Source organism: Trachurus trachurus (assembly GCF_905171665.1).
Source record: "Trachurus trachurus genome assembly, chromosome: 13".
In the NCBI taxonomy this organism is placed as follows: Eukaryota; Metazoa; Chordata; class Actinopteri; order Carangiformes; family Carangidae; genus Trachurus; species Trachurus trachurus.
Window position 1 is genome coordinate 24,463,618 of NC_139892.1, and position 27,709 is coordinate 24,491,326.

General features: G+C 40.2%; 2 protein-coding genes across 4 annotated transcripts in view; both read right to left on the bottom strand.

Moving 5' to 3' along the window:
* Positions 1 to 55: 55 nt before the first annotated feature.
* Positions 56 to 4,966, bottom strand: LOC310996291 (galectin-4-like; the record flags this gene model as incomplete). Its single annotated transcript, XM_083985667.1, has 14 exons — positions 56 to 199; positions 245 to 446; positions 543 to 708; positions 806 to 894; positions 1,211 to 1,240; positions 1,352 to 1,378; positions 1,492 to 1,527; positions 1,651 to 1,680; positions 2,078 to 2,113; positions 2,532 to 2,573; positions 2,695 to 2,808; positions 3,188 to 3,392; positions 3,881 to 3,969; positions 4,922 to 4,966. 13 exons carry the CDS (start codon positions 4,964 to 4,966, stop codon positions 300 to 302), a joined length of 1,056 nt encoding a protein of 351 aa, XP_083841793.1. The 3' UTR covers positions 56 to 199; positions 245 to 299.
* A 1,453-nt stretch (positions 4,967 to 6,419) lies between these two features.
* ryr1b (ryanodine receptor 1b (skeletal)) overlaps positions 6,420 to 27,709 on the bottom strand; it is a 65,349-nt gene continuing 44,059 nt past the window's right edge. For 2 of the 3 annotated variants that reach the window (XM_083984344.1, XM_083984343.1), the window contains 33 exons: positions 26,299 to 26,469; positions 26,080 to 26,139; positions 25,854 to 25,988; positions 25,626 to 25,738; positions 25,443 to 25,539; positions 25,234 to 25,340; positions 25,098 to 25,149; positions 24,752 to 24,832; positions 21,970 to 22,069; positions 21,394 to 21,473; positions 21,184 to 21,260; positions 20,942 to 21,015; positions 18,281 to 18,361; positions 17,849 to 17,937; positions 17,331 to 17,459; positions 17,115 to 17,219; positions 14,224 to 14,305; positions 12,822 to 14,131; positions 12,652 to 12,734; positions 12,200 to 12,386; positions 11,802 to 11,888; positions 11,404 to 11,658; positions 11,175 to 11,305; positions 10,493 to 10,535; positions 10,273 to 10,406; positions 10,121 to 10,181; positions 9,887 to 10,033; positions 9,650 to 9,784; positions 9,356 to 9,512; positions 8,861 to 8,925; positions 8,641 to 8,741; positions 8,303 to 8,354; positions 6,420 to 8,182 (listed from right to left, as the gene is read on the bottom strand). In XM_083984344.1, coding sequence (XP_083840470.1) covers positions 8,087 to 8,182; positions 8,303 to 8,354; positions 8,641 to 8,741; positions 8,861 to 8,925; positions 9,356 to 9,512; positions 9,650 to 9,784; positions 9,887 to 10,033; positions 10,121 to 10,181; positions 10,273 to 10,406; positions 10,493 to 10,535; positions 11,175 to 11,305; positions 11,404 to 11,658; positions 11,802 to 11,888; positions 12,200 to 12,386; positions 12,652 to 12,734; positions 12,822 to 14,131; positions 14,224 to 14,305; positions 17,115 to 17,219; positions 17,331 to 17,459; positions 17,849 to 17,937; positions 18,281 to 18,361; positions 20,942 to 21,015; positions 21,184 to 21,260; positions 21,394 to 21,473; positions 21,970 to 22,069; positions 24,752 to 24,832; positions 25,098 to 25,149; positions 25,234 to 25,340; positions 25,443 to 25,539; positions 25,626 to 25,738; positions 25,854 to 25,988; positions 26,080 to 26,139; positions 26,299 to 26,469 — 4,677 coding nt within the window. In that variant the 3' untranslated portion in view covers positions 6,420 to 8,086. The remainder of the gene's footprint in view (positions 8,183 to 8,302; positions 8,355 to 8,640; positions 8,742 to 8,860; positions 8,926 to 9,355; positions 9,513 to 9,649; positions 9,785 to 9,886; positions 10,034 to 10,120; positions 10,182 to 10,272; positions 10,407 to 10,492; positions 10,536 to 11,174; positions 11,306 to 11,403; positions 11,659 to 11,801; positions 11,889 to 12,199; positions 12,387 to 12,651; positions 12,735 to 12,821; positions 14,132 to 14,223; positions 14,306 to 17,114; positions 17,220 to 17,330; positions 17,460 to 17,848; positions 17,938 to 18,280; positions 18,362 to 20,941; positions 21,016 to 21,183; positions 21,261 to 21,393; positions 21,474 to 21,969; positions 22,070 to 24,751; positions 24,833 to 25,097; positions 25,150 to 25,233; positions 25,341 to 25,442; positions 25,540 to 25,625; positions 25,739 to 25,853; positions 25,989 to 26,079; positions 26,140 to 26,298; positions 26,470 to 27,709) is intronic. The other variant, XM_083984345.1, reaches the window with a different exon arrangement.

Below are 27,709 nucleotides of genomic sequence, written 5' to 3' on the forward strand. Positions count from 1 at the left end.
TTAGTGACATACTTATCAAATCAGTTGACAGTACAGCAGATGATGAGGTAACTTCGTCTTAGATTTATTGTTACACAGCAGGAATGATGGGATGAACAACATGATCGCTCATGTGTCCAACAGTTGAGAGAAAGATTTACTCCTGAAGTGCTAGATTTGAAGGCAGCTGGACTTCTTTCCTGTTCTTGAAGATTTTCACCTCTCTTCTTGAGTCCAGGTCATGACTACCATGACTTACCAAGACCTTGATCACTGAGATCCTACACAGACGTCTAGGATTTAAAGCTCAGCGTGTGGGCTCAGAAGTGGATGTAGGAGATCTGCACGTTGCCATCGATCTCAAGCTTGTCGATCTCACTGAAGGACTGCATGCGGTGGAAGAAGTCGAACAAGTGCTGCCCGTTCACAAACACCTTAAACCTCTGGTTCCCACAGCGAATGGACATCTGAGGAAGACAGACAGTAGAGAATCACGTCAAACACAATTGGATCACATTATTATTGACGCCTATTATACAGAATAAACAATAGACACTACTTACATCAAAGTACTGTCCCTCCATGAAAGGGTTCAGGCTGAGCTCTCTTTCCTCCTTGCCCCAACTGCCTCCGATCATGCTGTTTCTCACAACAACCCCGTCCCTCACCCGGGGGTTCATGTGGAAAGCGATGTCCCGGGATCTGCTCACCACGAAGTTGATGCTAATGCTACAGCACACAGAGCCAGGGGGAGAATTAGCGTCTATGAACATTCACGTAGTGCACTGTTGCCACCTTTACAGGTTGAGCACTCACAAACACACACCTGCTTGCTCCATAGGGCACCATGCCTCTGATGATGACGGTCCTCTTAGGAAACATCCCTCCTGGGATCACGTTGGAGAAGGGCACAGGCTTGAAACATACAAACAAGTTTTAGTGATGGTGTGGGGTTTTATGTTGTTAAATAACACTATCTTCATTGCTATGATTGTCTTTATTCATATACCTAAAGATTATGAACAATCAGTATTAGCCACTGCATCTATTTCAGTAAGAAATGCAGGGTCTGACTGTGACTGCCGAGGATCAATTATCACGATCATGATCAAATTTGTAGGTGACTCGCATCAAAGTGGAAAAAACAAATGACCAATGCAGAAGATATCACATCCAGAAGCTGCTTCATTCTGAGTGTAAAGCTCATGAGTGTGAAATGACTTTGACTTACAGGGTTGTAGACTGGTTGCCCACCCATACTCTACAATCAGATCAACAGAGACATAATTTTAACATTGCATCAGCATCATCAACAAAAGTAAGAGAATGTAATAATAAAGCACATGTTGACTTTATGATGCAGTTTTCTTACCGGCAGGTGTGATCCTGGACATTCTCCCTGACAGAAGACAAAGATCACTAAATGCAGTCCACTAGTTTACAATAAATTAATAACATGTGAAAATAACACTGAAGGAAAACAGAATTTATTATAATACGATTATTTCCTACCCCCATACCACCGCCCGGGCCTCCTGGGTATCCACCCTGTGTAAAAACGTATTGAGTGATTTACTATTTATATTTGACACCTTTATTACAAACACTACATTCATCCATTCATTTCAATGTGAGGATTGATGAGGATTATAAATCAAAGTATTTATTCACCCCCATGCCACCTCCTGGGTATCCTCCCTGCTGAAAAGAAAATGTTAAAACTGTTCAGTGCTGTATTTAGTTACATCTTCATAAAAATGTCCATCATCCTATCTCAAATAAAGGCCTAATAAATATACTTACATCCACGCATCCACCCATTCCTCCTGGGTATCCACCCTGGATATCAATAAGAAGAAGCAAAGGTTATAATTTCAACATATATAATGTAGACTGTCTAATACTACTACTACTACTACTACTACTACTACTACTACTACTACTAATAATAATAATAATAACAATAATAATAATAATAATAATAATAATAATAATAATAATAATAATAATAATAATAATAATAATAATAATATATAAATATATTTATATACAAATATTGAATTTAATTTTTACACTTGATTAGTGACCAGACACTTACTCCCATTCCTCCACCCATGCCTCCTCCCATTCCTCCCTGAAAGACCAAATAAAATGTAAAACTGAGCAGGCAACAAACAGTTGTTTGATATGCTAAAGAAGCTGCAAATGTACAGTGAGTGTTGTATTAAGGACACCAGTCATTTACCACAGCACAGCAGATGATGTTGTTTATATACACTTAATAAAATCATAGCTAATGCCACTATGTTCTGCGACTGGTAGCAGCACAGTGTATTGAGAGATGTGTAACAACAACATCACAGTAATACTATGTGTAATGAAAACTGAATAACAGGTAATCCAGCAGTAACAAGGAGATATGCTTGGAGACAATTAAGGCAAATTAAAAATCTGTTACTTCATTTTATCTTAGGCTAAAACAGTTAAATGCAGCAAACAAAGCAAGCGCCAGCACTTTCTACATGCAATACAACATTTACAATTTTACTCACTCCCATTCCTCCAGGATACCTATTCATTCCACCTCCAGCACCCTGGCACAGAAGCAGACGGCATTAGCTGTTCATGATCTATTATTTGAAATTCTGTATAATTCCTTTGCCCCAGCAAAGCCCAAAGCATTAAGCTGAAAGCCTCAGGGACTGGCGGTCTCACCCCTATGACATTAATCGTCTGGATAGAAACATCTCCTGCAATCTGCATCGCACACACTCTCTCCACAGGCATACGGTGCTCGAAGGTGTGGAAGTCATTTCCATTCACTTTGATCTGCAACAGAAAATGACAGTGTCAAATCATCATATATGTCATAGGCCATTATGGTAATAAATAATGAAAATCTCTATAATTTAATCATCCCGAATTGAATAGCCCTCCTCTGGTAGAAGAAAAGACATCTAAGAAGGGGGAGCAACATGATGATGTCATTAAAAGAGCACCATTCAAACCGCAAAAAGACATAGTGATGGAAACATTGCTGTTAGTTTCATCCAGCTGTTTTTATACAGATGAATAGAACCAGTTCTAACGATTATGCAACTAATTGTGGTCAGCTCAAATCATTTCAATTATGTAATAATTGTGGCAGGCCTAGTAGTGATTACGATGTTGAATATCTGGGATTAAAGAAGTGTGTGTGGACTTCTACCTGGAAGCCTTGTGAAGTGACCATGATGACCATCTCAAAGGACTGACCCTTGCAGAAGGGCATACTACGAATCTTCTCCTCCGACCCCCAGGAGCCATTCTGACAGGTGTTGAAGACCACTTTGTCCCAACCGTCGAATCGAGGGTTGAAGTGCAGGGCGATGTCGCTGGACTCAGACTCTCCACAGAACAGGTTCACAAAGAATCTGCCAAAAGCAACAGCCAAGAGTCATAAGACACATCACAGAGTGACTGTTCAGTTAGTTTAGTGAAGGAAACACAGAAGAAGTGCAAACAGTGCAGGTGGGGCAGAGTTAAGAAAAACCCAGGGATCTCCCCTCACAGGTATGCACAGTGTTTACTCTGCCTGCTAATGGGCTGTAAAGGTACTATTGAGAAGTCACATATTATTTTGAAATGGGAGGGGCCACATGATAAAGGTTTTGCTGTATGACATGTGTGCTTTGATATCCCACAATGCAAAGAAACCTGCTCCACCCATTAGACAAGCTGTTACCCCAGTTTGTGTTAGAGATTAAAAAGTGGATGTAACACAGTTACCTACTTGGAAACTTGTTTTGTAGTATGAATTGATCCTACACCTAAGGATTTCACTCATAGGCAGACACTGATGCTCTTCAAGATCAACAATGAAATGTTAGAGATGTTACAGATTCGTGCTTTCTGAAGTCACCTGGTAATTTCTTCAGGAACAGACCCCTGCAGGTAGATAGACGACCCCTCCCTCAGGCCTCCATAGATGGGCCCCATGTAGGGGATTCTCTGTCCAGTGCAAAAAAAAACAAAAAAAAAACACTCAACATCCTCAAGTGCTGGTTATAGTAAACATCATTCAGCAAATGTGGCAGCCTCCACAAACAGTAAAGCAATGTTTTAATTCCATTATTTGTTGTGTGAAGATGGAATGGAAAGTGTTGCACAAGTTTTATACCGACATATATAGTACTTTTTTTTTTTTTTTACATTATTTGACAGGTATTAGTTAGTTTGTATTTGTCACTGATTAAGCGAATATTAAACTTTATGACTGTGTCTTGTTGTCCTCTACTGATTTCTAAACATCTCACACTGTTTTGTTTTTAACTCTTTGCGGAAACTTTTTCACAAAAAGAGCAAACAAAAGAAACTTGGATTGAAAATGAATTCTGTTTTGTTTGTTAAAGTAGTATAAACTATTAGTTTTACACCAGGCACTGATGCATCATTGTTAGCATTGTGTAACAAATGATAATATCTCAAATGAAAGGTCAGTTTTCTGTGTCCCTTTCTTTTCATATACGGTATTTAGCTGATTATATTGTCTTCTAATTCTTTAATTAGTGTAGCATCTAAAATCTAAAATATTATCTTGTTCTGCTTCCTTCACCAGTCGGATGTTATTATATTAACAAAAAAAAATCATTATAGCTCATATTGCCCTGACATCATATTGAAACTCCTAGGAAAAACAAAACAAACAAAAAATAACACAAGATGTAAATCACAATATGAGCCCACAGTCCAGTCCAAAATCTTTAAGTTCAAAGAAACATGAAACCCACTTGAGATAATTGTCCAGTCTGTAATATGATAACATATGTCACACTCACATATTTTTTTAGCATAGGTGGTTTTACTGGTTATTAATCCGCTTAGTGCATAACACACCAAGGGACACATACACACGTGAACGTCATTCCTTAATAGTTGAGCAGCAGCCAGTGTAGATACTCACAGGACCATAGATGGGCTGATAGCCAGGAGGAGCAACAAACGTCATGGTAGCGGTCAGTGAGGAGCACAGGCGGATGCAAAACAAGAACGTTTCGCCAGACACTGATCCGTGCTGGAAGCCTGGTTTTATACGAGTGATGAGGGAGGGGCAGAGCAGGGTACCAAACCCAGGCCTGCATCACCATGTTTACTTTGCACATGAACCTTTGACCGAGCTGAGGAGTGGTACATTATAACAAAAGAAAAAAAGAGTGTGTATGCATAATAATAAGAAAAAGAAACATAACTGAAAAATGTAGCTGCATTTTAAAACTTCTAATATCTATTCTACTGAGGGGGAGGGCTCAGATTCTTCATGTAAGTCCTGCAGACAAAATCATTTCAGAATTAAAAAAAATATATTTTACTTTTATATCACTGGATATTTGTTGCTGATGCATTCAAGTATAAGAAGCATTTTATTGTTGTAAGTGGTCGGATAGGGGTGGTTTTATCAATTTTATATAATTCTGTTCCATTCATATTCAGGATACATGATCTCAATATTGAATGAAACTGCTGTGCTACAACATTAAAATGGAAATTGTCCTTTTGGTTTCTAGAAAACACAGCAAAGTCAAAATCTACATCATGATCTCAGATCACCACATAACAATTTTAAGTTTTATATCACCAGAGATTAGAAGAAACAAGGGTGTGTGTACATGATTCAACATTTTCAGACAAGCCTGTCTGCCAAAGGCAAACACAAGTAACTCTTATCTACCACTCTGGTCACTCTGGTATAGTAACAACGTAAACATACAAGCTGCTCACATGCACACACACATTAATGTACAGACACACACAGAACAAAAGCTGTTATAGTGACACATGGGTGTTTCCAGACAAGTCTAATGTGCAACCATGCCATTTTGGATATCTGATCTGAAAGCCACCATGAAACTCAAACACAGTCAATCAAGAGGGAAACTTTTATTTCATTAACTATAAAATAAGCGCCAGGAGTCCCCTACAAAGAATAAAGCCCAATAATATCTCAATAATCAACTAAAAGCCTAAAAGAAATAATCTTGATACAGGTGTTATAAAGAGAAAGTAATACATCATAATCTGCTCAGAGCTCATTATGCATCATGCATCCTAACCTCTCAGCTGGGTCACATCAAACTGTATCTCAAGTCTCAATTTCCAACACTAGGCACTTGATTTGTCTTGTATGTCATCATGATCTCCATGACAACACACCTCTAGGTTGTTTCATTAAATTTAAGAAGTAAATATGTTATAGATTAGTGCAGAAATGCATCAAAATCAAATCAGATCATACAGTAGACTCCATATGTGAACCAGTATGATGACAGGACATCCAGCACAAACAGTCCTCACAAGAAATAGTCCTCACAGAAGTAGAGCAACAGCGTGCACACACAGACACACATAGACACGCACACACACACATTAAGCAGATTGCATGTAAATGAGGACACACGTTGGAGTTCTCCTTAAAATAATCTGTTTATTCTGTATTGAAACACAGGGTTCAGTCAGAGGACACTCAGTCCAGTGGAAAGTAGTGATCTCCATTCAGCTCCATACCATCAACCGCCTCACTGAGGACCACAGCAGCAAATGCACACATCAGAGTCGTCAGCAAACAAAAACACTGCTCTGTCTCTGACCAAGTGAGTTGTAACATTGAACACAAGATGGAGAGATCGTGAGTTGGCACGTGTTCTGAAAGAGGCGAAGTGATACAGAACTGTCTGAGATCAACGCATCACACATGACTTTTCTTTGATTGAGAAAAATAACTGATATGCTGGATTCCTAAAAATATCTATCATAAAAACCTAACTAGCAAAAACAAAAGCTGATTGTTCTCTTCTGACTGGAAACTGGGCGTTTACTTCAGCATGAGACACATTTTCTTCACCATCGTGGATTTCACAAACAGGATGCATGACAATGTTCATGTCCAACAAAGTAGCATGGATTGTTGAAATTCTTCAAAGCCCTAAAGAAAAATAAATATATGTATCTATGATTTATGTAAAATATGTCTCTTCATCAAAAGGCCTTTACGCATCCTAGTCCTTCCTCAGTTATACAGATGTCACTTTGGCCAAAATGTATACACTAAATACATTCATTACTTATTTTAATGCACTGACAAAAACTTATTTGTGCATAAAGTGTCATAAAACAGACTGTTGGCCAGAAATACAGACGGGCTAAAACGGTCGTCTTCAGAAGATTTGATCTGCATATAAACAATAAATAAATACCCTTGGCATCCTCTTGTATGTGAGTGTACATCACCACTACCTTATATGGCACAGAGACACCAGTGGGGATATGGGACCACATACATCTCAGGGACGCGTTGTAAGACTTCAGAGTGCAAACTGGGTTTGTGTATGCAGCTGATTCACACTGTTAGGTGTCACATACGCAGGCGATAACCTGCCTATTACTTTGATGAGTCGGTTCAACAGGAGTTTTCCGTACATGATCGCTTGTTTGAAGTCAAGTCTGTGAGTCTTAGGGAAGGAAGAAAAGGAGTGAGGGGGGTGGGCTAAAATGTTCACAGCTCCCTCAGGGATCTCAGAGGTACGACTGTGAGCTGCTGAATCATTTCTTTCCAACACGCTCTCTCACTGAAACACCAGAAACCTGAAATCAAATACTAGATGGCAGCGGCCACATACAAAAAAATCCTCAACCTTACAAACAATATAAATAAAACATATACACTCTACGTGTTAAAGCTAAAAATCTAAACTATTTGATCGCTAAAGCAGTGACATTGGTATAGGCACTGTAATGTTTACAGCAGTAGCGACTGAAACAGCCCATTGTGTATATTCTACACAAAGAAAGGCCATGTAGTGTATTCATAGCGGAATAAAAAGGCCCCTGGCTTCTTGTGTCTTTTTATGCCTCTCTGATATAATTATTCTGATCTTCACAAATCTAACCCATCGACATTCTGCAGGTGGTACAATAGTGCAGTCAAAGTGTGCATAGCTTCAACGGAGGAGAGAAATGTGCAGATAAAGGACAAAACTAAGACGTAGATGTGTTCGATCTCTCTAATCTCTCCTCACTCTGAATTTCCCTCTCCTCTTTTTCTCCATCAGATGCGCGTTCACAATGCAGGAAGTTATCCGAGCTGATCCTCATACTGCTTCCTGAAGCAGTCTCCAGCAGGGTAGAAGTCCCAGCATCGCTCTTGATACATCTTCCACACATACGACTCCTGACAGACAGAAGAGAAGATGGTTGAAGAGGAACCATTTTGGATATAATTGAAGACAGAAAGGTCTTTATATGTTGTATGTGACACTCAATCATGACAATAAAACAAACTGCTACTGACCTGTCCTGTGTGTTCTGTTTCATCTTTATTGATGAGATACATCAGGAAGAACCTGAATGGGAAAAGGGAATTAGAGTAAAAAAAAATGAAACGACATAATAACAGTGAATCTTGTTTGATGAAATTCAATTCATTCAAACCTGCTACAGTAAGGATAAGGAAAATCATTCTTTCTAATCACAAATTAAAGCTGAATGTTAACAGTGCAGATATCTGAGATGAGAGGTGACATACTCAATGATTAACAACATAAGCATAATGAAACAATCACAATAAATGAACACATACAGTAGTGCCTTTAATGAATTGTCACATCTGTGCTTTAAAATGTCACTCACATGTAGTTGGCTAAGTTATGTTCTTCTAAGGTGTGCGTCTCGAAGCCGTGCGGCGTCGTGTCAAAGTAGTCACTTCCTATTCCACAGATGAAGCACTTTGTCTAGCGGGAGGAAGGACAGCTCAGATTAAACACGTCGTTCTTGTTTTGGGAGTGAAGGAGAACTGAAGGTGGATTACATAAAGTGTCCAGTTAAATCTCTTAGAAACTCATTATCCTACCTCCATGTCCTCTCTGACCTGCTCCTGCTGGTCTCTCAGCTCTCCAAAGGCATCAATGATCAAACCTGAAACACAGACATAGCATTATTATTCTCACTAGACTGAAGCCCAGAGCGATTCACAACAGAGTTATTGTTGGTTGAGGAAGTTGAAGGTGATTTCTTTGACAGCTTTTCCCAGCTGGTCTAGAATTCAAAACTGCAACCTTTTTCTTTCTGACCTTTAAAATGTCTTCCTCTATTATTCCTATCTCCCTTTTGTTCCCTCAAGTGTTTATCCACTTAATTGCTCACTTAATTCTATATAGTGTTGCACTTTGTATTATCATTGCAGTAATGTTTGTATAATTAGCTGCTGAATTTGCGCTGCATAGTGCCAGATGTGAAATTACCACTTTAAATTACAAGCAGTTTTCTGACTTGTGACTTGTATCTACGGGCATTTTTACACAATGCAAGTGCATAGTAATGGTCTGATGGTCAGGACTGTTCATACCCTGGATGATGGCCAACAGGATGACAATGACAAAGAAGAAGAAGGTGATGTCAAAGACGACTCGGTAGAGTTCATATTCATCCCCGGCTGGGTCCTCAATTTCATCTCCTATGCCACCGCCAGCACGCACACCGACGTACATGTGGAACAGATAACACTGTGGGAGGAAGTGGGCACAGAGGTCAGCTTAGAGAAATATGTTTTACCACACATTACAATAATCAGCCCAAAGGAAAGTCGACCTTCCCTCAATCATGCTCCGTAAGTGTGAACATGCATTTGCCCTCCACTCACAGTCATCATGTCATCACACTTCATATCTGGCTCGTCCTCGTCCTCACTCATGTTGTAAAACTTGCGGAAGAAGTTGAAGGCCACCACGGTATACAGGTACACCACTACAGCCAGCAATCCCACTGTCATCATCAGCTGCAAGACACAGACAGGTGGGTCATTGGCACAAGGTCAGTTCTCAAGAAACAGGTGTGCATAAAGACTTGTGACGCATCACTGACGTGGAAATGTGCAGACCTGTTTGCCGTTGTGAGTAACGGAGGACAGGATAGTGCGCAGGGTTTTGACACCCATGGCGATGTCCAGGAGATGAGCAGCGAAGAAGAAGTTGTTGTAGTGTCCGAGCAGAGACATCAACATGTACCAAACCAGGTAGAGGAAGGTCTAAAAGATGGAACACTGCTGTTAGTAACACCATACATGGATTCTTTTACTGTGAAAATGATACCACAAACTGTTTCCTTAACTCACATTGTCAGTGAACACAACACCAAACTTCCAGATCTGGTACTTGATGTCAATAGATGTTATCCTACAGACAGAGGGACAAGTTTGTTCTGGAGTATTTTGGATAATAAACGTCTTAATGAAATTTGCTGATGCAAAGAATAAATAGTGCATACCAGCTGAACATTGAGGTGTCTGGTTCAGGCTTCTTTTCATGCGTCATGGCACTGACATCTAGAGAAGCCAGGTCCATACCTAGCAACTCTGCAATCCTCTCTCTGCCATAGATGTCACCGTACTTATCCAGCACCTGTATATCACACACAGATATCGTTTTACTGCGAGATATATAAAACATGGCTGACATTTTGAACCAAAGCTCTCTGAATAACTTACCTTTCTCTTCACAAACTTGTCCCAGTAATTGTTGGGGAAAGAGCTGTATTAAAAGAGGAACATTTCACTGACAGTTATTCTCCATTTCTCATGCTATAAATTAGAGGTCTGCAGTATGATTAGCAAGTTCAAGCCTAATTCTCATATGGATACTATGGGTTATAGGGTCAGGGTCAGGTCTAACATTAAATATTCAATTAATATCAATATTAAAATGATGAAGATTTGAATTATGGAAGGATAAGATGTAGGCCTACCATATGCACCACTCTGACGCACATGCCACCTGATTCATTTCAAGACATCATGATTTTCCACAATTACCATTAGTTATTATTGAACAGCGAATATTTAAGGAACTCTATTGCTACATAGCTAACATTAGCATAACATGAGGGCTCTAATTTCGTACTAGGTGCCTCGCTTGCGCCTTAGGGAATTAGAGCCCTAGCAATCTACAAGAAACATTGCAAGTTCAGCATCAAACTTAATTCCTTTACTTGTTAAGAGCTATCTCAATGATATGAGTGGTAGGCAACGACAATGCTGTCCCAGTGTTTTGCTTCTGTTGCTATCGCATAATCAAGTTAGCATGCTACATAGCTAGCTCTGGCCAGGTTCATCAATGAAACAATGGATTTTCAGGCCTGTTCCTCCTGTGATAATTTAACGTGAGGCTTACGGAGTGTTGAGCACCAGTCTGTCCCATTGGCCCTTGATGTCGTCGTCCTCTGGCTGCTCAGTGACATAGAGTCCATCAAACTCCAGCTTTCTGGCCAGCTCCTTCTCCCTCTTGAAGATAACCAGAGGGACCTGAAAATACAGGGATCACAAAGGTTTCAGACCATCAGCATGAAACTTCTTTTGTGCAGCAAAACACAGCAAACACCACATAGCCTACTGTACAGTACCTTGAGGCAGTTGTAGCCGATGATGCAAAGGAACGAAATGATGGTGTGGACAATTCCGAAGAAAGCCATGGCTGGTTCCATGTAACCCGTGCTCTCCTCTAAGAAGTAGTACATTGGACCCTCCTCCTCCTCATCTTCTCCTCCGTCATCTAATCCAGACCCATCCTCCTCAGCACCAGAGCCTTCAAATAAGCCAGAGCCCTCGAACAGACCAGAACCTTCAAAGTCCTCCTCGCCTGGAGGACTGTCAGACACCTGGACACATCAGACACAACATAAATCCTGAGAATCTTGTTCTGACATTTGTGAAAAGTTTATTATTGAGGCATAAAACCAAATTCCAGAGTTGATACTGTACCGTATGTGTATGTTTTATCAAAGGGTACAAATGCACAAACCTTGTAGAAGAGCAGGATGAAATTGAGAGCGAAGGCGATGAACAGGGCCAAGAAACGAAGGTTGTAGAAGTTACGAGAAAGGTAGTTCTGGTAGGTAAGAATTAGAGAAGTCAGTACAGCTTGAGGATCACTGCAGCAGAGTACAAAAGCCCCATTTTACAACTCTGTGAAACTTTAAATTGATTAGGTAAGAAACAGCACTGTGTTAGGCAGATGCTGATTATATTTCTTGCTGCCATGTAGTTTCCGAATAACTATGCTGTTATCCCAGCATAGTATATAATAAGGCCATTGTAACAGAGAATTTTACAACAACAGTGTTGCATGTAACTAACACTATTTCCAGTTAACTGACAACATACATTCATTAATTTGTGCTGTAACAGTGAACTGCTTACCATGAATTTAATCCTCTGAATCTCCAGCTCATTCCACAGCTCAAAGCCCTGCCCAGGTTTCTTATCCTTCTTCGCCTTGGCCTTCACCTTCTTTTCCTCAAACACCACCTCCTCTTCCTCCACTGGTTCAGGTTCAGGTTCAGGTTCAGGTTTCTCTGCCTTCTCTGCTTTCTCTCCATTCTCGGCACTGGAAAAGACAGAAAAGGAGAGAAACGTGTGCTTTATCTCTCTGAAAACATAAAAGACATTCTCTGGATGCTGTAATCAGCAAAGTATAAACACATTTTTGTATCATTTAAATATCCAACTTACGTTTAAGTCAGCAAATGATGATTCATAATCACTTGTGTATAAATTGAGCTGAGAGGGGTTCACTATGAAACTTGAGGACAATTTGACTTTATCAGAGGCTGCTCAGTTTTGATGTTGATCCCAACAGGCAGACAACTTACTCTGCTTTCTCAGTCTCCTGAGGAGCCTCTTCTGCAGGTTCAGCAATTGCTTCCTCCCCTGGTCCTTCCCCTGCAGCCTCCAACTGTTTTGATGACAGTTTGCAGTTAACTAATTCATGAATGGAGAGCATGTTACACAACAATCCAACACTATGAAATCAACATCTCACCAGTTTCCTCTTCAGCAGTGGCGTGCCCTCTGGAGTTGGAGGCTCTTCAGTTGTCGTCTCACCAAAGTCTCCAAGGCCCCCAGGAGTATTGAAACCAGGCAGTCGTCCACCTTCCCTGTCCTCACCGTCCTCCTCTTCCTCCTCTCCACCGATGGCATCTAAATGTTCTGCTGATCCATCCGCATCTTGATCCTCTCGAGCTCCCGGTTCAGGTGGAAGGTCCCCGTGAACTTCATCTTGTGTTGGATCTGGCATACTTGCAAGGATCTCCGTCACGGTTATCTTCTTGGCGCCCTCCACTAAGCCTCCACCAAACAGCACCTTCCATATGAACGTGAAGAAGCCCTTGCATATGCTATAGACAAACATCAGGATACCCATTACGACAGTGTATATAAACGTAGCTAGGCCGACCACCATCTCCTTCACTGTCATTTTTCTAAATTTGCGGTAGCGCCGCCGCAGGTTACGGAAGGTGAACATGTTGAAGAAGTTAAGCACGCTCTTCAGGAAGTCTGCAAAGGCTGAGGTTGACTCTGGAGCTTCGCCCCCATTGCCCTCCTCACCGTCTCCAGACTCGATTGCTTCGTCTCCTCCACCCTCCTCTTCTTCCTCATCGTCTTCCTCTTCTCCACCATCTCCCTCAGGCTCAGAGATAGATGCGGCAATGTTCATCTCAAAGATGGTGTCCTCACAGAAGTTCACAAACATCTCCATCTTCTCACTTTCCCCACCCTCATTGACCACATCAAAGATGAACTGGCGTTTGGACTCCCTAACTTGTGGCATTTCCCATTGGTTGCGGTTCTCCTCACTGATCTCAAAGTAAATGCGCTCAATCTTCCGGCTAGCTCCCATGATCTCGATGCGGCCAAGGAAAGGGCGGAAGTAGTTGAGCACACTTTCGGCCTGTTCCAGGAAGTTCTGCAGGCGAGTATCATGAGGTACGTGCTCTGACAAGTTTGTGAGCAGAACAGCGATATTGAAACCGATGTCTTTAGCGGGCTCCTGGAAACGACTCGCAAATTCCTCAAAATTGATCATCTCATTCTCATCAGCCTCTGAGCAGGAGAGGAGGAATTGGATTTCTGAGGGGGAGTATTGCTTCTGGCTGTCCATTGCCTTGGAGAAGTCTTTCTTGGAGATAAGCCCGCGGGGGTCGGTCACATAATCCCGGAAGGCATCAGATGCCACGATGTCCTTAAGCTTGAGGAACATATCGAAGAATTTAAGGATCATCTCCACGTTGCTGGAGGACTCCACCAGCATGTCAACCATCTGCCTCGCAATAGTACCGTTCACCACATTGCCTAGAGAAGAACATAGTGATGGGGTTGAGGAAAATATAGAAAGTATGTGACAGGAAGAGCTGCGCATGACAAGACCGAGGAGGAAATCATACCTTCAAGCAAGGACAGAAGCATCACTACCATGTCTTTCTGTAGATCCAACAGTTCCTTCAACAGTCCAATTTGACTGGAGTCCTGCAACAAGACCAAACACAGCAAGACACAAACAGACAGTAGAGAAGACAATATTCTTAAAATGTGTGCTGACATAAAATTTAAATTCATAACATCACAGTTAAATTTGAGAGGATATTTACTTCTTTCTGAGACATAAAACGTGGGAGACGCTACCTCAGAGTGTGCTCTACTCCAAAAATGATCCTGGGTTTGCATTTTTAAATAAAGAATATGCATTTTTAACATCAGAAATAGTACACACAGTTTGATGGAAAGCAAGACAGACACTGGGAGACAGGTATAAGAGAAACACCGCCTTTCCCCTTTATCTGAGAGAGTGGCTGCAGCATGGAAGCAAGAAAGACATAGTATTTAAATACGCTGCTCTTAGCATTCCTGAAGACCTGCACCAGCAGATAAAGAGAGCCACAAATATTACAGACGGTCTAAAGTGGTTGTTAGGCTGGTGGAGATCGAGAGGAAAAGGATGTCAGGATAGGAAAACACCAACCACCAGTGAAATCACAGTGGTACTGGTACCTTCTAATACCTCAACAACACAAGTATACAAACACACAAAATACAGCTAAACAAACAAAAGCAAAGCAAGATATTCAGAAGCGTTGGGGGATAGCATTAAAAAATCAATAGATAATCTTTTGAGTAAAAAGTGAAAGTCCAGCAGTTCAACTGTATTAAATCTTCAGATACTGTACGTATTCACAGAGGACTTGATGTAAAATAGAAGACAAAATGTCATTTGATTTTTTTTTCACATTTAATAGAATAGTTAAGAATAGACAATAGAAGAATAAGAACTAGATGAAATAGAGGAAAATGTCACAAATTCTGCAGTTTCATACTCGAATTATCTTTTCCTTGTCACCATTTACTTTTAAGCTCTGAGTGGACAGGAGGTGTCTGTCCCAGCTCTACACTGTCTCTGTATTCCAGGACAACATAGAGAAAGCATAGAGAAAAGAAAAACATTAATTGCTGCAGATGGAGTTACACAAAAAGCAGAATGACGCATGTTGTTAAACGCATAATAAAAAAATGTGGTGAAGCGTGGGATCTTTAAAAAAAGCATGGGGGGCGAGTATATGAAATGGCATTCGCAGAGAGACACAGATTCTTACGCCATTCCGTTGTCCGGGATCAGGGTGCATCTAACAGGGTTACACATGGAAATAAAAATGTTATCAATCAACATTTTTACTTCATTTTTGTATCTGTTTTGTACTTGCGGTAAATATTACTTTGATAATTTAAGTGTAAGCTACAGCTGCTGACATAAATTATAATTATCAGACGTATACCTACTAATGTTTTTCTTTTAAGATTTTTGAATTAATAGGCATTGATTTTTATTATCCAGTAAAAAACATATGACAGATAGAAGATAGATATTTTAAAAGCATATATGATTTATGCTTTTTGTAAATGTATGTTTTTTGTATTTTGTTATTATTTGTGTGAAACTTGGACGTCATGGGACGCAAGACAAATTTCAGAGTGATCTGACAATAAAGTATAATCTTATCTTATCTTATCTTATGTAAGATTAAATTCTTTGTGTAAACACAGGGTGTCTGGAAGCCTAAATGTGACCATAATGTATCTTTGAGTACCACTGCAAAACCTATCGTGTCTCGCTTTGTTAAAACAGGACAAACAAACCCTGATCATCCCTGATAACATCAAAAAGATAAATACAAAAATGCATTTTATACAGCAGCGTCAGTAACACTCAACACTGTCACACAGAGTTAGGCTGGGTAGGAAACACTGCAGCTCCTTGTTAGCTCAAAGCAGACACATTATTCAAAGCAGACACACACACGTTTGTCTAAAGCACAATCAAACTCTAAGCACTGGTCAGTATGAAATGAATAAAGAGTCAGATTAGACAAGGTGGATTAACTGTATTATACAGAATCAGCAAATGTAACGTGAGAGAGAACATCAAAGGAAGTGAAAGGAAAAGTCAAAGGAACAGTTTGTTCTCAAATTATTTCTGCCATCCTTACTTAGGCTCATGTTGACAAACTGCATCATAACTCAACGACTGACTGGTAAATTGATTCAATTAGCTTTTGTGCTACTGTGTAACAGTAACCAAAAAAGACCTCTCTGAATGTTGTCTGGGAATCTGAAATCTAAAAAGTCAAAATAGATTTAAAATCAATTGTAAAAGTCTAAAAAAAAACATCTGATTATAGTATATACATATATTTCTATATGTATATACAAATTGCACAACTCTATTATTAATTACTTGATAATTACTATGAGATTTAATTGAAATGTGAAATATGGTTGAATATGGTCTAATCTAAATGATCTAACAGAGGAACATAACCCATAGACAGTCACAGGATATTTAAACTTCAAACTGTACAAGATATCGTGATCTTTGTAAAACTGAATGCTATAAACCCCAATACTGTGAAGTGGCTCAGTAAAGAGGCGGAAACAATCTGACAAAGAAAGTGGGGGAAAGCTGGTTAAGATTTAAGAACAGTTGATTAACAAGAGTATAATCAAATAAATACATACTTTACTCTGCAGGAACCATGAGAGAGACAGTTCACAAAATTAGTATACTCAAAGTGGACTTTTTTTTTTTCAATGGTTCATTTTATTTCAAAATTGTATTGACATTTTGATCAGCTGCACAACAATACTGAGAAAATGTTTAATTAATATTACAGCTTTCTATGTTCTCCACAGAAATGATCCCTGAGATCAAATAAGCAAATAAATGGGGAAATAAATTCTCAGTATGGCTAGGGTTAATGAATATATGGATGAGGAGACCTCTTACCTGAGCAAGCTTCATCATCATATGAGCAAAGACGTGCAGGAAGCCAACAACAGCGTCCCACAACCTGCTGTGGGCCAGAGACTGCTGGTTACCAGTACAGGGACCCTGACAGAGACACAAAGAGGAAAATTACAATAACAGCCAACAGAAATCAAGCCTTGTATTCAAGATACAAAAATTCACATTTAGTGTGTCTTTCTGTCTGTCCATTCTTACCTGGATGTACTCTGTCAAGCTGTTGAAGACCTGCTTGGCCACAGTCATTGCTTTGGAGAAATTCCTTTTACCAGGCTCATCAATGATGTCTTTTCCTGAGTAGTACCAGTAAAAGTCACTGATCGACTCCTGCAAACAGAGAGAAGGTGAAACACTACAGTATAATGTTATTGTAATGTGTTTCTCCCATTGTGCTATTGCATTGCCTCAAGTAAAAGATTTGAAATTTTACCGTACAGACTTATATCTATGACTTTTGTTCTTCTTCCATGTACTTTCATACATGAAACTTCATATATTTAACGATAAATGTTTACATTTCTGAGAGAATGTTGTGCTGGTTGACTTAACTAAAAACAATCACACTATTGCTTGGCGACTATTTCAAATCTGTTTTGTCTTTACAGGTGTCTGCCGTGGGGATTACAATCAAATGCTAAATCTGTGCAGAAAGGGCAATAGGGTCTGAGGTCAGTGTGAGAAGGACCAGAGTAACAGGATCAGTAAATCAGAGGGACCTGCAGACGAAGCAGGTAGTCCACAGTGCAGATGATGATGTTGATGGTAGTGGTGCTGCCTGTCTGAGTTCTCAGGTAGTTCTGGAAATCTAAACAAAGGAAACAAAACAAGTTACATTTTTATTGTGTTTTTTGACCTTTGAAATTCCATATATTCTTCCAATCTACTCTTGTCCCAAAACTGTCAAAATCTACCGTTTGGCAAACCAGGTGGAGGATAATGAATGAGGTGTTTGTACAGAGGAACTGTACCTCATTAGATTGTACAAAAAGCGCTGAGCTGACAATTTTATGTACAGTGTAATAATATCAAAGACAGTTTAGTGCAGTCAGCAGGACATTGTAAAGGGGTGAATGAGCACTGTCATTGCAGGAGATTCAGCTGGAAACAAGCCCAAAGTTTGGAGAAGACACAGTTCTTCATTGACTTACCGTTATTATGGCCCTCACACAGAAGTTGCAAGAAGCGGAAGAGGTCACATGTAAACTCATCGTCTGCCATCACTTTCTCATCTGGGCAAAAGAAGAAAGGAAATGCAAATTAATCTGTTTCAACATCCCAGTGCACAAAATAAGACAACTTTTTAATTTGGCAGTGTTACTTTATTAGAACTGGAAATTGATTAAATATATTACAGGAAAATACCAGTGTATTTTTAACACAACTCTTCATTCCATTCCTATTTAATATTTTCTCTTGCACCACGGTGCTCATGAAATCTGAGCGTTGGTTTCTTATTATCATGGAAGATAACTTTATTATGTTATTAACTAACATTACCTTGTAGGAATGAATTATCATTTACAATTCCTGAAAATGGAATATAATACACTGGTACCAATCATAGTAATCTTAACAAGTCATCAATCTATAGAGTCATCAAATTAGATCAACTGTGTTAATTAAGAATAAGTATTGGTGAAATAGTGATAATGATAAACCAGTCTCACATTACACATACAATACTAACACAATTAACACAGTAAACACTGCAAAATGCTCCTGTGCAGAGCCAGATTTAGTGGTAAATATAAATGATGAGCAAAGATGTGTAGATTAGAGTGAAGCACCATGTGTGTGTGTTGTTGTTGTGTATTATTATTGGATGTATGTTATTTAAGCATGTCCACATGAAAAGTCCAGAAAGAGTAAGTAATAGTGAGTAAAAACACTTCATACCACTCACTGCTGTCATTAGAACATGTTAGTGAAAACCACAAACACCTCTGAGTCCCTGTCCATCTGTCTGAAAGACAGGGAGGCCGAGGCTCCACTCTGTTTTACCTTTGTCTACTTCTCCAAATACAGTGAAACATGTATTCAATAAAACTCAAATAGGCTGTGGGTCACATCACATTCATATGGGCATGAAACACATAGATAAATGAAGACAGGATACCATCAAACAACAGATACATTCAAACACAACTGAGGAAACACTTGTGACACAAATGTGAGAGTGAACACAAAAATAAAGCGACAACTTCATGGCACACTGTCATGCAGGACAGATCTACTGAACTCTGCAAACTCTAATAAGCTATGAGTATGAATGTTGAGGGGGGAAGGGGCGACACTCAATCCACATTAATGTACTGTATATCTTATGCTGGAAAGTGCAGAATTGGCAAGTTAGTGCCTGTAGTTGTCAAACTGGAGCTAATCCTCTCACAGGAAGCTCCTCTCACTTTGTCATATTTCGAATCCCAACAAAATGCACAGTTCATGTATCTCTATTAGCATTCCATCAGAGAGTGGCTACTTTAAACACATGTCAAAATTGCACAAGCATGCTCAAATTTAATCAGGGCGGTACATGAACAAGAAAAGAAATAGAACCAAGGGTGAAAAACTGTAACTGTAGCGACTACTGTTAATAATCCCATATCTGTGGCAAGCAAAGAGGTGGGACCACATACAACAGAGTTGACATGTTATGAGTACAGAATACATAGTTACAGTGTAAGTGATTTAGCCACAGCTATTGGTGGGAAAGCTTGTGTTCTCATTATACTTTTAGCAGTTTGCTCTACTATGTCGCACATTATGAGAAGGGAACATTTTACAGAATGTCAGAATTTATATGCAGTGGCTTTCCAGATGGTCTCAGTGAGCGGATCGATCACTTGACGGTTTGCTAATAAGAGACATGCGGAGCTGAGAGAGTTCCAACTCCCGCTGCAATTCATTTCAGAGTTTCTAGGACACAGGGTCAGCACGGTTCTCTATGATCTACTTGAGCAAAATAAGTGGGAGAGGAAGAAGGAGGCTATTGCCTTTCCTTCCCATCGGTCAGTCACAAGACCGAGCTGTCAGAGTTACAGTAGATCTGTGGTAAAACACTCAAGGGTGAAAAGTAAACTTCACAATCACTTCAAGAGGAAATGTCACGAGACACGCTGCATCAGTATGGCTACAGCTGCATGTGTGTCATCGTGAGCTTTCCATTATAATGTGAGAAAGTGACAGTAAAGCTTAATTTCACTGATTCTTTGAGTGTGAAATGAAATGCATATTAAGGTCACAGCAAAGGAAAAAAGACTAGTCAGGTGATTCACAGCTAAAAGAGATAGAGGACAGAAAGGATGGAAAGAAAGAAAGAAAATATATGACGGCAAAGTTTCATTTACCACGTTCTAGCTTCATATCTGAGAACCGCGAGAGCAGCAAATTGATGAGTGGGAAAGACATGGGTATGAAGGGTAAAGGGTGAAAACGGTGAAGTGAACGAGGTGTGGGGGAGAGAGAGACAGAGAGACGCAGTGAGTCCAAAAATCTCATGGCTGTCAGTGGACGATAAACAGTTTTCATACATCAACAGTCAAAATGCTGTGGTGGATCTCCACATGATCACCACACTTACGTACGTGGAAAACATACCTGCAACCAGCATCCATGAAAAAAGGCACACTCAGACACACACACAGGTGCACACAAAAGGAGACTAGACAGAACAACTACAACGATGACAATTACATCACAAACCAATGCAAAAACAAGTAGGACGTGTGAGATGTGTGGGATGTGTGTGAGGTGTGTGTACATGTAAATGTCTGTCACAGTGCATCCAGATCCTGTGATGTGATACTCACTGGTGCCTTCCTCTGAAACCATTCCAAGTCCTTCAGCTTTGTTCTGTCTCTCAAAAGCATTCAGATCCAAAACGCTGTCAACATCAAACATTTAGTCGGTTAAACGACATGTACAGCCCGACACACTTTGCTTCCACTTACACCTTCTCAAAATAATGTTTATAGTAGAAGAAAACCTCAGCTGTAAAGATCAAAAGAGGTGATCAACAAAATGTTGCATATGGACTGGATTCATTACAGACCTGCAGGTCTGCATCAGAGCCTGAACGCTAAGGAAGAATCCCACATCCTTTTTGTCCTTCAGATAGTCCAACATTCTCTGCACACAGACAACAAGACAGAAAAACAAAACTTTCCTGTCAACAGAAACCTGCTGAAAAGGATGTTGTTAAACTGAGAGACAAAAGTATAACTTTCTAAATTTGTTTAAAACTCTCATAGGCTCTGTTTACCTGCTGTACATCACTGTTGCCTCCATTGAGGATGGAGATTCCCAGTTTGAGTGTGGAAGAAACCATGACTCCTGGTTCACCTGAAATAAGCCGCGACATCAGAGGTGTGTGCACAAAAGTCAACAGCGTGGTCAGAGCAGAGAAAATCGTCTCTGGCATCACTATATACTGTATATTTCTTTTCATGAACGCATCACTGCGTCTCATTGCTCTTCACTGCCAAGTGAACTGCATTACAACATTACAGCATTTATTAGCACTATTAACATCCAGCAAAACTTAAGGAACGATCTTTCCAATGTGTTTCATATACTTGCTCATGTTCATAATTACACACCCAAGGCAAGAGTGTGTTGTTCTATATCTCAAATCTCAATCTGGGTCCTAGCATTAAATGTTACATGAACTGGCCCAGACAGCACTATAATGGATTAGTTCCTTAATAGAATCAAGGTGTTTCTATGAATTTATTTCTAATCTATGCTATTGATATTATTTATGTTATTGGGTATATCATCACAAGTGACAAATAGTATGTGTGTGTGTGTGTGTTCTGTCCCAGAATATAGCCGCTACCTTTACAGGCGCTGATCATCTGCAGCACCATCTCTGCAGCCCCGCGGTCGTGTAGACGTGACTGCTGGTACAGAAGCCTCTGTTTCTCCATCTCCTTTTCCTATGGAGCAGAGCAGGAAGGACACAGCTGTAACCCTGCCAACACACATTGCACTGCCCCCCGCACTCACTCACTCACTAACTCACTCACTCAGACAGACACACACAGTCGCACAATCAGCTAAGTAAGATGACATAAAATAACTCATAAACCTCTCATTTTACTCGTGTTGCATGTTTACAGCATTATAAATGTGATGTTTTATCACAGTCACATTTCTGTTGTGTGTTAGCTTAGCTTGGCACAGACTAGAAACAAACTAGTGTATATCTTCAGCCCAGAATCGAGAAAATAAGTTGTAATAGCTCTTTCCAGTGCTTCAAACAGACTGCATTACTGCATCTGTCATTATGCTAATAATGCTAAGCAAAATCACCACTGTATTTGGCCAAATGTTAAGCTTTATCATTCAATATCAACTTTCAATTAATCTGATGTTTAAAAATACATTCATGTCTCAGACACAGGCCCACACACTCTCACATGGGAACACAGTGTATATTAGTGATGGTAATTATTCCAGCTGTTGATCTTCCACAGACAGCAAACATTCGATGGCGGCAAACATTTCTTCCCAGAGCATAACACACACTTCACACGCTCTTCTGAGCAAGCAACAGTAGTTGTCTGAGTAACACTTACAGCATGCAACTCCTACTTCTAACAGTGCAACTTCATGTTGCTCTATCTCATGGCCTGCAGCAGCAGTATCATGTGTTCCCTGGCTGCTTTAAGTTAAACTATAAGACACGGGGGAAGACATTTACTTGAGTTGACTGGAAGTATTCCTTTGTATTTTAGCACTGGACCTTTGGGAAGTCCAGTGCAACTGCAATATAATTTAATTAAAATTACTATGAATTATTCAGTTGCAAGAAAAAAAAAAATTCCTGAAAAAAATCTGTTTCAACTACTTAAAATAAATAATATCATATTATTTAATGTGTTTCAAAGTGTTTGATATTGTTTACTCATGTAACAACAAACACATTTATACCTTCAGTATAGTGTAATACTTAATTGCTGTTTCATAATGCAATGCTCTAATTCACTGTTATGCAATTTTGCTGTACAGTCGTGAGTAACAATTGTATTACCGTACAATACATTACTTGCCTTTGTTACAATGACACAGTATAGCTGCTATGAACAAGCATCCTGTTGACAAAAGAGGTTAGATTTGACCCTCCCACTGCACACCATGCATAAAGCCCCACCCAAACTGAATCTACCCTTCCCTCCGCCCCCCCTCCCTCGTAAGCCTGACTGTTATGGAGCAACTTTCCTCTGATTACAGAGGCTCTGGTTATCTTTTCAGAAAACTGTGTGCATATTTTGTGTGTAAAAAAGGCTGTGTTTGATTATGAAATTGAGTGTGTGGGATGTGTATCTGTGAGTTAATGTTTGCATGAGTGTGTGTTTGGGACAGTGTGTATGCACGGCTGACTGTGCAGGCTTTTACTGCAGTCCTTGGTGAGCACAGAGAGGGAGACTTGTTTACATTGTCCAATTCAAAGTAAAGACAAACAAAATCAGTTACTTGTCAGTTGTTAGATTTTGAACGAGAGTTATCAGGTGAGTCCTTGTGGGTGAACACATCCCAATTAGCAGGTGAGTATTAGGAGTGTAAGTGAGGAAAAGGTGGTGCAAGTCCGGGAGAGAATGACCACAGACACAAAAGATCAGCACAAGAGAGCTGGATCTACTCTGTGGAAATCTGCTGCGAGGTTTGGCTTCATAACTGTTATCAAAGTTTACAGGAACAGCTGCTCAATTCAGTCTTGAATGTCAGCATCACATTGCTGTGCAAATATCACATACCTTCTCTAAAAGGATGAGTAATGGTATTAAAACATATTAATTACATTTTGACAGGATTCTTTCACAGCTGTAAGTAATGTAATAGGAAAGACCACGGGACCAAAACTGAGACGAAAATAAATATTGGGAGATTAATCCAAACTACCACTGTTACTAGGGAGCTGATTTATTAATTATACTTACTATTTTTAGGTGCTGATTCACTGTTGCGTTTATATTCTTAGGAGGCACCTGGCTGGCAGTGATAGCTAATCAGCACTCACAATTGCTTGTTTGTGCATTGAACGTTATAGAACATGTTTACAGCAGCATTTTGAAGTGACGTAAGTGTATATTTCATTTTTGCAAACTTAATAAATGTACAGTACACATTTATTATAGTGCCACTGTAAGTCTTTAGTAGTTATGTTAAACCATGCTGGTCATTTGACCAAGTCAATCAACCCCTTTCAAAAATTCAGAAGCACATTGGGTTTGGAAATTGTGATTCTGAAAAAAAAAAAAAACAGCTGGCAAAAACTTGTTTGACCCTAGTTTCATTTTGTTGTCTTTAGCTGCACCATCTCTCTGCACTCCAGTCATGCAATTTAGGACATAAAACAAATGGAGTCTGCAACATCAGGACGACTGGTGGTCCGAATTCAGCAAAGGCATGCACAGGTCAGTCCACCATAGCAGGAAATACACAAGTGGTGTGAGTGAATGAGAGAAACGCCAGGAAGAGGAAACATGAGAAATGTTGTAACATAGGTGGCTTGGGGGGGGGTGTGCCAAGTGTGATGACGTGGTGTGGTCACTCAGTGCGTGGGGAGTTGCTTCTCCGCTGACTCCCCTGTCTCCCTCCCCCTGGTCCCCCCATACCATCTCTGTCTGTCGCACCTCAAAGGAAGACTCATCCCCCTCCTGTTCTCCCCCTTCGTCCTCCTCACCAATGTGGCAGCTCTGGAGGGAGAACACAGCAAGTCAGCGACAACGCATGGATTAGATTTAGAAACCTCACTCCATGCAACAGCTTCATGAGAGTTTGTTGAATAACAGAGAAGTCAGAAATATGAATTTATATTGTACATAAGATTCACAGGTTTCTTCTTAAAAATGGTCTAAAAACAGACTGAGCTGTAATTTTCCATTTTATAGATCTCTTGTGCACAAAGGTTAGATATGAGAAACTCGATGATTCTGATCAACGACCATCCATACGTCTTACCTTTGCCATAATATCAGCGTATGACATATAAAGGTGGTCAACGTCAAGCTTACTGTAACGAGAGAATGTACGACAGGGATCAATCACACTGTTACAGTCACAAAGTTGATCTGCACAAGGAGCTGAAGGCTCTTACGTCTTTTCTGTAAGAGCTGTCCGGCTGAAATGAAGAATCAGCTGATGAAGGGGGTCAGGCTTCGTCTCGGTCTCTTCCTCCTCTTCCTCTTCTTCCTCCATGGCTTTCTAATTAGTGGAGACAAAATGAATTGTGACAAAAGCCTTAGTATACACTGCAGACAATATGTTTCTACTGGTGTTCTTATAAATAAGGAGAGCATGACTTACAGACAAGTCATCAATCATCTTGTCCTCAAATGAGTAACCCTCGGTCTCTAACCAGTTTCGCTTGTATGCATCCAGGAACATGTTGGTTGCCCTGTGCCTGTGAGACAAGTGATCAGTGAGTGTTAGTAAGTGTTGCGATGTAAAACCTTCTATATTATTTTTGAGTATGACAGATCTTATTACGTGGGGATGTTGTAGAGAGGCGTCATCCTGAAGCAGGCCACCACTGCCCTGCGACGCTGCTTGGACAGCAGCTTGTGCCACACCATTTTCTTTGACTTGAAGGGATGCTCAGTCTGAAGCAAGGAAAACATGTAAACAACTAGGTTGTCTAACAAACAATGGCTTCATCTTTTATGTGCAAGTCATCTGTGTCTGCTACGAAGGACTTGAGCTTGAGTCTACACTCACCACTTCAATGTGGTAAAGGACAGCAGACACTTCTTGTACCCTCTTAACCACCTTCTCAGGATCCTCAGCATCTTCAGCCTTTCCAGACATCTCCTTATAAAGAGACATCTGCCAGCGCATAGCTGGGTCCTCCACCTTGAAAAACATGGAAAGTCCATTGGAGACATTTTCGAGATAAAATGTATATTCATTCTTATTTTGTAAAACAATTAAAAAGTTGACTTACCTTGCCTTGAAGGTGCAGATTGTTGGTCAAGAACTCCCTCACTTCTTCATCTGTGTCTTTCTACAACAGAAAACAACAACTAATTAATTCTTTTTTTTTTCAATTAATTCAAGACAATCAAAATACCTTAAAAAATATTTAGCAGTGAACTTAGATGTAAATGACACATTTCTTGATAGACTTCTTGATAGTGAGTTGGTTTCAAACACATCAAAGTACCAGTGAGTATCTGATTTTGGCAAGATTGATGAGCTCCTGGTCTGCAGGAGAGCACATATTGAGGCCGATGGGAAGCATCTTCTTTAATGCAGCTACGATAAGGGAGGTCTGCACAGAATAGCGATCCCCCCGACGCTTCTTCTTGGTGCGCTCCTGCTCTGAGCCGCCAGACTAAAGAGAGAAAGAAAAGTTCAGACCAATTCATCTCTCTCTGTATCCAGCCCCAACACTTCACACACCAACGTCTCCTGCTCAGACAATATTCTATGACATCAGAGGCTTTTGAGAAGATTTAACATAAAAGTGATTAATAGGAACTAGTTCTAACCCAGAATAAAAACTGATTCAATGTTTCAATGAGATAGCAGGAACCAGCTGCCAGTTACATTTTACAAAATGACATGCTGATAGGCTGATACAGTGAATTGACAACCGAGTGAAATCAATTATACCTCAGCTGAAGACAAACCAACAATGTTGTAAACATCAACCTTTGTTGAGGTTTCAGGGGGCGTCACTGCTGCATCAGCTACGGTTGTTACGCACAATGCAGTCTCACTGTTAGTAGTGCAGTGGCCAGACAGGGCACATCCTGTCTACTGGAGAGCACATAGAGCAGCACAAGTCTATATGGGACCAGCTCCATCGCCCTGGAGCTCTTCTCACACACTCCTGTCCTGGAGCTGCCAATGCTCATGACTGACTGTTGTCTGGCCTCACAGCAGCCTCTCTGCCCCTCAGTCTGCATGCTGCCTGAGCATGTGAGTAAATAATTTGGGCAGGGAGAGATGTTGTGATGATCAGATAACAGAGGCTCTCTTCAGTGATGCCCATCTGATAGCCAAGGAGAGGAGGTTTTCTAATTTATCTTAGAGCAACCATGTAAAACAGCAATCAAACAGTGATTACATAATGATTTAACAATTATATGGCGTCAATAAATTAGACATGGAGTGGCGAGTCCAGTTAGTAAATATGATGTCAGCCATCTGGTGATGTCGAGCTAGCTTTACAGTAGTTTCCCCGACAGTCCCAGGTAGCTGCGTATGCTACAGATGGACAAAGCAAATGTAATGGTAACAGCAAGAGATAGTATGGCTTTTTGATGTAAAAAGGTAGTGAACACTGAGCCAATGATAATATTGAAAAAGAGAAGAGTCCCCCGGCACAGGAATCTTTACCATAAAAGCTGAAAGAAATCCAAGCGTCAATAACATTTCAACATCACAGATGGCACGGTAGCACGACCGTAACCCACGGGGACAATATGAAAACAAACTGTTTATTAATCAAACAAAAACAGAGTGATGGCGCTCGGCTGCAGGAGTGCACACCACAAATAAGATGCACAACTGTTCAACCGAGCGCCATGAAACCTCTCAGGCTGCTACGATCTACTGCAAAGACCTTT